The sequence below is a fragment of the Dermacentor albipictus genome, chromosome 5, assembly GCF_038994185.2.
Source record: "Dermacentor albipictus isolate Rhodes 1998 colony chromosome 5, USDA_Dalb.pri_finalv2, whole genome shotgun sequence".
NCBI classification, from domain to species: domain Eukaryota; kingdom Metazoa; phylum Arthropoda; class Arachnida; order Ixodida; family Ixodidae; genus Dermacentor; species Dermacentor albipictus.
Genome location: NC_091825.1, coordinates 131,512,432 through 131,526,221, shown reverse-complemented (window position 1 = coordinate 131,526,221; position 13,790 = coordinate 131,512,432). Strand labels below are relative to the sequence as shown.

The following is a 13,790-nucleotide window of genomic DNA, read 5'->3' as shown; positions in this document are numbered from 1 at the left end:
GGTACTTAATATAGCCCTGGGAGTGTCAGTCAGCGCTACATAAGAACCATGGCGGGCGGATGTGGAACCCTCTTTTTTGCCCCAATGGCATCACGTAACACGTGCACTTGAGAGCAAGTAGTACGCGGCTAATAAACGCGCGTATGCTAACAGCATCAAGACTGTCAGATTCAAGGCCTTCCTCATGAATGAACGAGCGGGAGGGAAACAGAGGGGCTCGAATTTTGTTAATAACGACCAAGTAAAGCCAGCAGGCAATGAAGTCAAGTAAAGCAAAGGAGTAATTGTCTGTGTTTGAAATTGAAATGTAGAAAATAATGAAGGAAAATGGGAAATGGACGTGCACCAAAAGGTAATTCGTCGCCAGTTGGGACTGAATGCAGAACTTTCGAATTGCGCGTTACAATTGGCTGCGAGTTCGGTCCTCACCAGCGGCAAGCCATCTTTTTCGTCCGCCGGAAAACCTTTCGGTAGTGGGCCTTGCAAGTTTTTCCTTTTACCAGGCTCCCATTATTTCCAGGCCTAGTTTTTCATAAGCATTCTCTGTCAAACATACCACCAAATAGGTATTACGTTCAATGTGCCCTTTACGGAAGCTTAACTGGAAAAAAGGTTTTAACTATAAAAACCACGTATAGGTTGGTCTGTGTAGTTTAGCCCCTCTAGTCGCCAGTTAATTAGTGTTGGAGATATACACGCTATCAAAGCTGAATTCAACAATACCAACATGCCGGAAATGGTGGCCGCGGCACCGTAGAAGTGCGGCCTATAAGTGTTGTAGGCCAACGGTCTAGACGCCGTAACTTTCATTACAAATGCGTGATGACCAGCAAGCAATAAATATGGGCCCATTGACACGATCCACTGCTTTTACACTTTTACAAGCATGAGTTCAATGAACGGTGATTGTATTGGCTAGGGCTGTGCATTTACACAAGGGATGAAGCTCCGTGCGTTGAAAACATAAATACGAATACAAATGCAGTTTTGGACGGATGATCTCACCTGCCACCGACAATGGTAACCAAGATACTTCAAGTATACCACGACAGTCCAGAGTCGGGAGGACATCACGGCTTCTGACGCACTTCCAAGAAACTGCTGAAAAGGTTTACTTGGCCAAGTATGAAGGACGACATCAGAAACTATATTCTCACGATGTCAAGCGAACAAAGTGAAATTCAAGCAGCCAACAAACGTGATGAAAAGCCCAAAGCATTCACGCATCCCATTTGAAGTCATCCACCTAGACTTCGTGGAACACAAAACGAAGGGAGTAGGTACAAGGAAAACTCAAGCAATTTTACTCAGTATCAAAGAATGGACAAGAGTGATCACGGCCACGGCAGGAAAGTAGACGCCAAAAGTGTCATTTCCCTTCCTCAAGCTGCATGCATTCTCTCACCACACCATCCAGCCTCATACGGTCTTGCTGAACGTGCTGTAAGGGACATCAAGTAAGGCATGAAGATGCCCCCGAAATTCCGAGGTGGCTCGAAAGGCTGCTACAAGACACCACAACCGTTCATATACGAATAGAATTAGACTGCAGTCCTTCCTTTGCCACGTCTGGAATTATGCCTACACTCCCTGCGGCTTGGGAACTCGGCATCCTGGAGAAGCTCACTCTTAGTGAAGTCAAGAAAAGCGAGAGACAAGAAGACGCCTATACAGACAGCGCATACAGGTGAACTTCGACAAGAGGGGCAACAGCGACATACCAGACATAAAAGTGTAAAAGAGCGTCCTAGTCAGGAAAGGAACTGAAAGTACCAACACTGCGTTTTACGGACCCTTTTCCGCCGTTAAAGCGCTATATCACAGCTTGGTGTATTGGATTCTATTTGGTACCTACGAGTCACCGGTAAAGCAGAGTGCGCCTCAATCGGAAACGTGTTGAAATATTACACCAGGACGTGTAACCACAAGAAGATGGAGAGGGTGAAGCAGGCTGCGTAGGGAAAGCGAAATTGGGGGAGGCAGAGAAGGGGGAGGGAGAAGAACAAGAGGTCAGCGAAGAACAAGGTTAAACGGTGGACTACACCCGTCTGACCAAAGTTATGCCTTGCGGTTAGTTAGTTTACCCGGACCGCTACCTATAGCGTCAGCCGAAAATATGCGATTGTCCCCTGTAACAGCACTAAACTCAACATATTTCCACCGTAACATTTTATTCACTTTGCTAGCATAACATTAAATCAATATCGGAGTTGTTGATGGCAACGCATGAAAATACACTTAAAGAGGGAAAGTATAGCAAAACGGAAGAAAGAAAAGCTTAATGATGGTCAGTATGCGGCGGCAGTCGATAAACACGCACAAAGCAAAGCAGTGCAATAAGAAGGCGCCCTAAAGAAACCGTATGATTCGCAGTTCACCTCCTTTTCTGAAGATGTGAAATTGAGTGCCCATGGCATTCCTTTACTAGTGCAGCTGCAGCATGGACCTATTTCACAGGCCTCGTTCTTCCATTTTTCAACTCCTTAAACGCCTTTTCGAACGCTCCTCTGAAGGGATTGACGCGTGTGATGGTATATATCTTGAAATCTTCAAGCGTAACACCACCCGCACGCGGCGTTTCGCTTTCGGTCGTGAACTCATCATTCATCGGGTCCGCGCTTTCATCTGCATTTACAGACGCTGCTTCTCCTCGGGTCACTTGCGAATGCCTCAGCGAGACGCGACTCTGCGTTACGCCACTGACGTGACGCTGACCGCGTTGAACGCTCTCCAGCAACTCCCGGATGGCGGACTTCGTGATGCCTTCGAACGTGAACATCGTGGCCGCTTTCTCGTCGCCGCCGTCCTCGTTCCAAATGTCGTCGTAGTCGAACGTCGGGCGCTTCCGGGAGGCAGCCTTCTTGTCGGCGCCGTCGTTGTCTTCCGAGAAGAGACGCGCCTTCAGGTTCTGTCGGTAGCCCTGGTCCAGGAAGGCATCGTGGGCCAACGCGGTCGCGGATAGCACGGCGCTGTCGCTTTGATTGCCCAGTTCGGGCCGCCATCTCGGACGCCTAGAACTGGCTGCGCGTGGGTCTTTCGCGGGGACGACGCCGTTGCTACTTGCAGCGCCAGGAGGAGGGAAGGCCGACGGGAAGGGCGTGCTGTCCGGTGTGCGCTTGGGCTGTGCAGAAGATGCGGTGGCCGAGTCGGTCAGTCGGCCGTCGTCCCAGTAAGGGGCGCCCGGCCACTGCCGGTCGTTGAGGGCTATTTCGAGCGTGTTAGCGTCTAGGGGCGCTGCCGTCGATTCCGTACGCGCTCGAGTTGAACTGCCGGCATTCGCCGTCAAAGCGCGCGCCGAAGAACTGAGCGTTGTCACCGGCGCCCCCGGAGCTCCCTTGCCGCGCTTTATCGGAGGGTTCTCGACGTTGATGACTTCGCCTCGGGCCAAGCTTTCAGAATGTGTTTCGATAGCTCCCGCTGCTGTCGTCGCGTCGCCAGTTCCTGCGACATACGCAAGCGCACACGGCAAGATGAAAGACATAGGAGAGTAGTAAGCAGCAGCTGTTGATTTTTTATATAGTCGTCCGCGGGTTTCCTGACTATAATACAAAAATCAAAAGCAGTATCTGTTGACTAAACACGAGCAGTGATTCTGATATACCAGCATTGCTCCTCTACTGGCATTTAATATAACATCTGTACTACGCAGCCTAAGCACTATAAATGGTTTTGATTGAGCGTAAAATATTGCGTGTTCTGCGGACATCCTTTATGAGCCACAAAAAAACAATGTGGTGCAATATTCTAAAGTGTAGACCGCGTTAATCATGGTAGGAGATATTTACGTAGGCAGAACTGAAGCAAGAAAGGCGATAGAGCACCCCTAGTTGTAATACTTCTCTCCATACAGTTCCCGATAACGTGTTTGGTGCTAAATTCGATATGAAACAAACTTGCCAGCTCGCCCAAACATTTACATCACCCAGACATGCATTTTTTTTCCTTCTTTTCATTGAACGCTATGTAAAAGAACAATTTTGAAGAAACACAGCAGCTCTAGCTGACTTGAATAATGCAGCTTAACGTAACAAAGCAACACACGGTCGCTGCAAAATACGCCATAGAGGGTGGATGGCCGCAGATTAATTTCAGCCACTCGGGTTTTTGAGGGGCACTGAAAGCACAGTACATGATAGCTTTTTGTTATCACCATCATTGAAATTCGCCAGTTGGTGACTGTGAATTGAACCCACGATCTCATTCTTGGAAGCAGAAAGCTGGGCATGAGGTCCACTCGGCCCCAAGCAACGGGCCCCTTGTTTAAGCCAAAAATTGGTATATGTTCACTTTGACAGCTGCAGTTTTCTCTTAGTTTTAATTTTTCGAGCATTTCTTACAATTCATGTGTATTGCTCAAAATAATTTCCTCATTTTTATTTATCCGTTATGAATGGTGCTTGCAGTTGCAAGGAATATTGAAGACGCTGCGACTGTAACGGGCGTAATAATAGCTCTTATGTATTTTTTTTCTGGCATAATTCCGCCCAGTAAAATCAAATGAACACACACACGAATAAAATGAGCATAGAAGGGCACTCTATTTTGTCGGTTCTGGCAACTAGCTCAAACGTCTTAAACTAAGCATTTTTTCCCGACCTCAAACACGGAATACATTAGTAAGAACGCATACTTACACTCTTAAAACAGTTGCACCCGTTAGGCTGTATATTTGTCCCACAACGATTAATCATCATCTGCCTTGCTTGTGTTTCCTTTCTTGAAAACTCGGCGCTCCCTATTTCCTGTAGAGAACATCGATAAAAGGCAAGCTGTTCGTGACTGGGAAGTACCGAGCTCGCAGCGTTAAAAGAAAGGAAACGCGGGCAAGACAGATGGCGATTATAGTTGTGGGACAAGATAAGCCCAAAAGGGTGTAAACGTTTTTAAGAGTGTACCTAAGAGAACATAGAACACAGGCTACCAGGAGATAGACACCCGCCATGGTAGCTTAGGGACTACAAAATTGCGCTCCAGAGCTCGAGCTCGCGTATTCGATCTCAACCACGGCGAATGCATTTTAACGGGGATGAAATCCAAAAAAAAGGGCTTGTGCACGTTCAGGAACTCCAGGGGGTAAAAATTATCCTGGACTCCTCCACTACACCGTGTGTCAAACAGATCATGGTTTTGGCGCACAAAATTGTATTGCAGAATCACTACTTTAGGATATACGCTTACACTTTCTCATATGTTTGCCGTTTTGCAATTTTTTTCACGTGCCACAGCCCATCATTCTGGGTTTTCCCGCACGTTTTGCGCAGCCATATTTGTACCCTACAGTCAACGCGAAAGGTAGGCACGATGGAATAGTATTGCGCGTGCAAAATCAACAGCGCAACGCAGCAGCAGATCAGATGAATAGCAGAAGAGCTGTTGCGTCTACAGTCAGGAATTCAGGGAACGAATGCCATTTCACACACAACGGAAGCATTAAGTGTCAGGAATGTTTAAGCCTTATTTGTTTTGGCACGCCTTAGGGCGTTACAAAATGCATGACACCTTCGCTACATCAGCGTTATATTAGCACTTGTTCTCGAAAGAACTTACAACAGCGTTGTGATTCCAGATTTCCGACATTTGCGTGATTTCTGCGGCCCAATGACGCTTTTTTTAACGTTCCTGTTGTGCCACGCTTAGAGTTAGAAGGTTCCTGTTGTGCCACGCTTAGAGTTCAAAGGTTCCTGTTGTGCCACGCTTAGAGTTAAGAAGTTCCTGTTGTGCCACGCTTCGAGTTAAAATGTTACTGTTGTGCCACGCTTAGAGTTGAGGTTCCTGTTGGCCACACTTAGAGTTAAAAGGTTCCTGTTGTCCCACGCACAGAGTTGAGGTTCCTGTTGTGCCACGCTTAGAGTTAAAAGGTTCCTGTTGTGCCACGCTTAGAGTTGAGGTTCCTGTTGGCCACGCTTAGAGTTAAAAGAAAGGAGCTTTTCTCATCAGATTGCCAAGAAACCGCGACGTGAGGAATGTACCAGAAGAATTCTAGTCCTCCAAAACAAGCATATAAGGACGCTACGTCAGGTGTAAGCAGTGCTTCGTAGGAACTTGCCCAAGAAAGGTAGCAAGTGAGGAGCAAAGAAGTACAGCAGCGCAACGACGATGGCCAAGAATACGATGAGGAAGAGCACGATGAAGCAGAGCAGGCGTCCGGTACTCCTAGGCTCGGTTATCTGCAGTGCAGGACTGGGAACAAGCATTTGGTAAGAAAATGAAGCAGCCAGCGATAGAATCAGGCACGAAGGCGTGTGCACCAACTCAGATTTTGTAAAGCACGAAAACCGTTAGCATAAACAAAGCATCAGCAGTCACGTGTCCTGACGTAGCCCACGCAAAAAAAGAACGACATTTCAGCCAGGAATTAACTACAGCTACTATTGTGTTGCTGTCTAAGACGAAGAAACGTATGCGCTGTTCGATACGCTTTTTTGTGCGATGAAGCTTATAGTGAGTGCTTGCCTTAAGCAACGCGAGGAACAGAGCTGAGCAATGAGAAAGCTGGGCGCGGCGCTGGCTGAGGACTCATTCAGTTCGTTTACGACTATACGATATGACCTGGTTCACGATATGACCTGGATATGACCTGGTTCGATATGACCTGGTTAAATGCTAATAAAAGAAAATAACTCACACAATATCTTCAACGCCAAAGGTATGAGCCAGAAGAAACGCGACGCTCAAGCTATAGAACACGCGCCCTGCTAAAAATTTTCACCGTTTTTTGATAGCGAATGTTGAGGTAACTATTTAGGCACCTAGCCTTTCGTATTTTCTCTTGTTTGATAATTGTGCCGATAGTTAATTGTCAAAATTAGATATTCGATTAAACATTCTATTCCTTTGCTTTCTCACATTCTTCTGCTTCCTTTGGAAATGGTTCGACAAATGAATATGTTACACAGACGCGTTCTCGCCTCAATGTTTTTACAACCATGTTTCTTTTTTCGCGCTTTTAATTGCAATTATGAGAAACTGAAACTACATGTCGCGTAATGTGGGTCTTAAAATATTTTGTGTTATATTTCAGGTTCACACGAAAGTCAACAAAAGAAAATGAAAATGGTGCTTTATAACAAAATACCCGACTGCTAAGACAAGTAAGGTATTCTGAATATTCGCACGTTTTTGCGCCTTCCCATGCTCCTTACGTATAGTGTGATAAGTTGCTGTATAGAAGCCATTGCCACAAACTTAAACCGTCACAGCAGGCAATCACCAATACCAGGAATTCTCACATTTGTCAAAAAGACTCTTTTCTATTTGTGAAAGGTATGAACTAAGGTTTGCAGAAGCGATTCATGACAGTAAAATTACGCACACGAGAAGCGAAACTGACGCACATTGTCTTTGTCTTTAGCATGTCTATTTTTGAATCCTCTGATATCTTTCATAAGTGCCCCTAAGACTAGCAGGTATATCTTTATTTGTTTTGCCATTTTCAATGTAACATTACATATTTCCAATCAGGTAGTAAACTAAGCAAACATAGGAAACATTGTGGCGCAAGATTCTCGTAAGACTTCATCGAGCTGACAAACTAACTGACAAGAAGAGTAAGCACAATTTGCAGTCATCGGGGGTCATTACTTGATTAAGCAAGGACTTATCAATCACCGAAGTGTTGGAACGTTTTGGACAAATCTTCTAATATGTGAATTTTAAGCCGAAGCTTTGCGTCATGTGTGTTTCAATAAGTTATCTTATTAAAGAAAACTTATTTGCGGGTGTGTGGCAAACTGTGCTCTCGAATTAATGGTTGAAACCGAAGTGCGTATTCAATGTACGTGGTGATACTCTCCTGAGAAAGAGTCCGGTGGCCATGAAGCTCATTGAATTGTTCTGTGGTGTGCTACGTTACTACGTACAACCAAATGCTCCTGCCAGCACTAAAGAGCATCAGAGCTACAACCAAAGAAATATAAAAGCCTCAACTGGCCTACTTTATGTCTGCGCCCGGGTCAAAGGCAGGCAAGTTGGTGGGCGGAGCGTAGTAGGGCATAGGATCCGGTGGACCTTCGATACCGAGTAGAGGGCGCTCTTCACCCGCGGACTTGTGGTGTGTTTCAGCCGCTGAAGCGGCTTCTTTCTCCGCGTCTGCAGCCGCAGCGGCCGCTTCCGCTTCCTGCTTTGCCTTCTCTTCCTCTTCCTTCTTCTTCTTGGCCTCTTCCTGCTCGGCGGCCTTCTTGGCCATCGCCTCTGCTTTCTCGGCCTTCTTCTTGGCGGCGGCTTCTTCCACCGCCTTCTGGGCCTCCTCGATCTGGCGCCGGTTCTCCTCCTGCATCCGCTCGATCTCCTTCTTGCGCTCTTCCAGCGCCTTCTCTCTCTCCTCCTTCTTGCGCTTGCGCTCTTCCTCCTTCTCCTTCTTCCTCCTCTTTTTCTCCTCCTCCTTTTCCTTCTTGTGCTGGCGCTTCTCCGCCTCCCTCTTCTCCTCCTGATGTCGCTCCTCGTCTCGCTCGCGTTCCTGGGCGGCGGCCTGGCGCTCCTGCTGCATGGACTTCATCATCATCATGAGCGCCATGGTGTCCGAGCCTCCTCCGCCGCCTTGCGCAGCTGGCGCCGAAACCGGGTACGGCATCGGTGATGGATACGGAGGAGGATACGACGGCGGCGACGGAGGAGCTGGAATCACGATTGGCGGGTGAGATCCTCCCGACGTAGGCATGGGCATCGGCATCGGGATGGGAAACGGCAGAACGATGGGCTGCTGTGCTCCACCGCCGCCGCCGCCGCCGACCATCATGGGACCGCCGAAGCCGGAGGGAGGCGCTAGGCCCATGAAAGGCGGGAAGAAACCCGGCGGCAGCGGAACGGGGTTGCCGGCGATGAGCGGTGGTAAACCCGGTATGCTGACGGGGGTGCCGGGGGCCAGCGGAGCGGCGCCCGGAGGGTAGAAGGAAGAGAGGCTTGGCACCAGGAGAGGATGGTTTCGGGAGACGCCGGGATGGCGGCCCGTCGGAAACTGGCTGCCCTGTCTGTGCGGGCAGAACTGCAATTGAGAGGCGGAAGTGGCCGAGGAGGGCCGCCGTCGGTGCCGCCGACCTTGAGACATATGGGGCGAGAAAAACTTCGTCCTCTTGGCGCCCTTGTCGGAGCGCGACTTTGAAGATTTGTGTTTGTGCTTGCGCTTCGAATGCTGTCTTGCGGGACGGGCGCTGGGGTTCGACCCCCGTGCAAGCACGCGCTGTGAGCTGGAGCTGTTGGTCAGGGAAGCGGGGCTCGTATTTTTCATCGCCATGGTGGCACGAAAGTGTGAGACCTAAAATGAAGCCGAGGAAAGAAAAAAAAAACTCATTTTGTTTTCTACCGATGGCGCACGTCAACCTCTTCTTTACAATTTCAACACGCGAACCGGGTATAACGTACAATCGTATCCCAAAGTAGCTTAAAAATATTAAGAGGTTCCACGAGACGCGACGGGCGCCGCCTTCTCACCACGCTATAGTACTCAAATATGGCGGCCACGCTAACGTCAATGCACCATATTATGAAGCATACATTTTTTTGTTTTTTGACAGTGGCTGTGTTTAACGGGATTACCCCTGTTATCCATTTCTCGCTCTGCGCAAGACGCGCACCTGCCGCGCTCTCGCGCTTTCACGTTTCTTGTTCGCGCCATTTCTCATCATGCTAATACCGCAGGATGGCGGCCACAAAGACGTCAACGCCTATCATATAGAGCGAGGCAGTTCAATGTATGAAGCAGCAGTTCTCTCCTTCAGCTAGAATGAGCTGCGGACGCTTCAGTTCAGGTACACGATGGCTTCCGAAAAATAGCGGCACAAAAAAAAACTAAGAAATTCGGGGACAACTCCAAGAAGTTATGAAAAGGCCGTAATAGATATTGCGAGCTAAACACACTCATGGCGGACTGACTACAATGGCAAGCTATTTGGCAAATCCAGGGCAATTGAAGCGTACGAAAATTAAAACTTTAGGAGTGGAAGTCTGCAGGATAGGTCTGCATGCTCGATTACATGGAGCTCTGGCAGGTGCCGTCTAGCAATATAGCACCTGACGAGCTAAAGAACTCACGCGTAATTTTGACGGAGCGCTGTGGAAGGTGGAAGATTCCCATACCTTGAAAGGATCTCTCCAGCTTCTTTGTAGATGGACCTTTTCCTAAAAGACGTGAAACAATGCTGAAGCGTAAAATGGAAGCAGTTCGTTCGTATCCGTTTTCTTCTTCTTCTTCAGAAAACGTAGGTGCGTGTGCCCGCGTGGTAAGCGGTATTTCGTCGTCGTCAAAAATTTTACCAGGAACGCTCGTCTTCCTGATGTGAAAAAACAAAATGGAGCGGTTGGCACCTTTGTGTTGGTGTTCTAGCAAGATTTCGCTTATGCCTTCCCGCATCCGTAAAATTGTTAAATTATAACACACTCATCTTATCACATCTTAAACTATTGTTTCCTGGTTTGGGGAAATACCACATCGTCTAACACTAGCAAACTGCATGTGCTACAACAGAAGGCCTTACGTCATATCGCTAGTGCTGATTACAATGCACACACTGCTGAAATGCTTCGTCAGTTTAAAATTGTTCCCGAGCCCAACCGTTAGGAGTATTTTCTATGGATAAGAGAAAAAAAATCTGTATATAGCAGCAAGCATGCATTTTTTAGCATATCATCGCTGAAAACGAACACCATTGTATGTCCATTCCGTAGTAAAGAATATTCGCACGTGCCCTTTTGTTGTACTGAGCATGGGCGTGAAATGTTACGTCATGCACTTGCAGTTCTCACATAAACTCCGAACCGGACAAGCGCAAGTTTGAAAACCTATCCGGAGCGAAGAACTCGCTCCCCAACTCTGGGCCGTCCAGCAGGTCCACGACGCCGCCAGGTAACTCAACCTCCCGGTTCCGTCGTGGGAGACGCTCACTCCATGAGAGCCCAAAGCTCTCGTGGCCTGCAGGACCTGAATAAAGTTGATTTCCTTCCTTCCTTCCTGTTGAACAGACTAATTGCCTAAGACATTCCTGTGGAAATGTGCAGCATACGTAACATACGAGAGATTTTCATTCGAGGATGCCAGTACTCTTTTTCCATTGCTGTTAGTATTTTTATGTATTTGTAATTACTGTCAAGCTGTCCGTGTTATATTACATTGTATAACACTAGAGGTTAACCTGCAATGATAAACAGTTAAAATGCCTTGTTAATGTATATTGTAGCCCTTCTTGTATGCCTTGTATATTGGGGGCTCGGGCGCTTCTCAAGTGAATTGATTTTACCTTTTTGCCCGAGCATTCTCGCATTGTGATGATGCAAATAAATTTCAACTTCAACTTTATTGGCGCCAGCTACTCCTCTTAGCAGAGCAAGCAAAACTAAGAACACAAAAAGAATAAAAAACACTGGCATACCCCCCCCCCCCCTTCCCCAGTCAAATATCACAAAAGTTTGCCAAGCACCGTGACATGTTTTGTGCGTGTGTGTGACAACTTTATTTAATATCCTGCAAATTGATGGCCTAGGCTTAGGCCGCGCCGAGGGCAGCAGAGAGACATGGGCTTGCTGGATGGCCCAAGGATGGCCCAAGCAAGGGTAGCTTCGCGGGCTTGCTGGATGGTCCAAAGTTGGTCCTGGAGATCTGAGTTAGTCAGTCTGGCTCTCCACCGCGCCGCTAGTTCATCCGGGGAGCACTGCGATTATCCTCTGAACTATTTCGCAATCCCAAAGTACATACTGTAGGGTGGCTCCTGTGTCATCAGATAACTTACATTTGGTTTTTTTGTCCTTATATTATATGACCACCTCCTTTTGCTTTTTGTGAGGAGTTTATGTTGCCAAAAGCTATGATGTCTTCACGTCAAAAGACGAAGGCCAGAGACGTGGAGCCATGATAATGATAGTGCTGCTTTTCTGGTCCGTGGGTCGACCAAAAGTTATGATGATGATGATGATGATGACGATGATGATTTTCAAGAGCTGCTCTTGGAAACAGGTGATCACACCCATGAACCCGTTAAAAAAAAAAATAGAAAGCCAAGGTGGCTGTTGCATCTCCTGGTGATTTTGATGATTGCTTCAACAATAGCTGAAATCAACCATGGGGGATAGGCAAAGAAGCTTGTTATAGTATGATAAAATTACAAGTAAAAATTAAAGAAATTTATACCAAGTGAAACAAGATAACATAGAATAGAACAAAACATAGCGCATTAGTATACTGGTGCAGGCTATAGAAACTTAGGACAGTTGGCGTAGCATAGCTCAAATACAATAGGACTAGCGCTTAGACGAAGTACACTGAGAAAGTGACACCTACATTGCGATGACTGGCAATCATACGAGATTATTGCTTCTTAGTTTGAACTTCGTATGTTTGCAAAGAACAACAAAGAAAAAAAAAGGAATTCCGGAACCATAGTTCAGGCCTATCGCGATAGATACACTAACGTCGTTTTGTGCAGAAGCCGTGATGGCATGCTGATCGAAACACAGGTATGTTTTTTTTTTGAATACCAAAAAGGCTTCAGATATTTCCCTAGTGCTTCCGCACATATTTCAGCACATTCGGCAACATGTCACACAGGTATTTTTTTCTTGAATACCAAAAAGGCTTCAGATATTTCCCTAGTGCTTCCGCACATATTTCAGCACATTCGGCAACATGTCAGAACCTAGATGACACTTGTACTTTTGTACTTGCTGCAAAAACGGTGAGATTACTGCCTATCAATCCCTCCAAAAAATTTGCGTGTTCCATAAGACGCTCATTTATACAACGATCACTTGCGAAATTTGCTCTGTACAATCAACCTATCTATATGGCTTTGATAGATTATGAAAAGGCATTTGATTCATATGGATACCAGCAGTCATGGAGGCATTGCGTAATCAAGGAGTACATGAGGCATACGTGAATATTGTCGGAAATAGCTACAAAAACTCTACAGCTACGTTAATTCTCCATAGGAAAAGTGGAAAAATGCCTATCAAGAAAGGCGTCAGGCTAGGAGACACGATATCTGGAATGATATTCACTGCATGCTTAGAAGTATTCGAGCTCTTGGACTGGCAAGGCTTAAGAGTGAAGATAAACGGCGGATATCTCAACAACCTTTGGTTTGCAGATCGTGGCATTGTCCTGTTCAGCAACATTGGGGTGAATTGCAAGAAATCATTGATGACCTTAACGGACAAAGAGCAAGAGTAGGGTTGAAGATTAATATGCAGAAGTCAAAGGATCTATAGCCTCGCAAGGAAACAATTGATAATTGCCAGTCAGCCTCTAGAATATATGCAGGAGTACGTTTATATAGGTCGTCTACTCACAGGGGACCCTTTTCATGACAAGAAAATTTACAGAAGAATAAAAATGGGCCAGGATGCATACTGCAGACATTATCAAATCCTGACTATTAGCTTACATCTATCATTGAAAATTAAACAATACAATCATCGGATTCAACTGGTTCTAACAAGTGAGGCAGAAACTTGGCGGTTAACAAAGAAGCTCGAGAACAATTTAAGGGCCGCGCAAAGAGCGACGGAATGAAAAATGTTAGGCATTACGTCTACAGCCAGGGAAAGCGGTGTGGATCAGAGAGCAAATGGTGATAGCCGATATTCCGGTTGACAGCGAGAGGGGAAAAATAAAGCTGGGCAGGCCATGTCAAGCGCAGGGCAGATGACCGATGGACAGTTAGAGTAGCAGAATGGGTGCCAAGGGAAGTCAAGGGCAGTCGAGGATGGCAGAAAATTGGGTGGGGTGAGGGAGAAATTCGCATGTACAATTTGGCAGAAGCTAGAGCAAGATAGGGGTAATTAGAGATCGCAGGGAGAGGTCT

At 46.7% G+C, this 13,790-nt stretch overlaps 1 protein-coding gene across 1 annotated transcript; it reads right to left on the bottom strand.

Annotated features, from left to right (window-relative positions):
• Positions 1 to 2,154: 2,154 nt before the first annotated feature.
• Positions 2,155 to 10,180, bottom strand: LOC135906391 (uncharacterized). The gene is made up of 4 exons (XM_065437771.1): positions 10,072 to 10,180; positions 7,935 to 9,250; positions 6,047 to 6,180; positions 2,155 to 3,441 (listed from the first exon to the last, which is right to left on the bottom strand). The coding sequence occupies exons 2-4, from the start codon at positions 9,227 to 9,229 to the stop codon at positions 2,447 to 2,449; spliced, it is 2,424 nt and encodes an 807-aa protein (XP_065293843.1). The 5' UTR covers positions 9,230 to 9,250; positions 10,072 to 10,180; the 3' UTR covers positions 2,155 to 2,446.
• Positions 10,181 to 13,790: the final 3,610 nt, after the last annotated feature.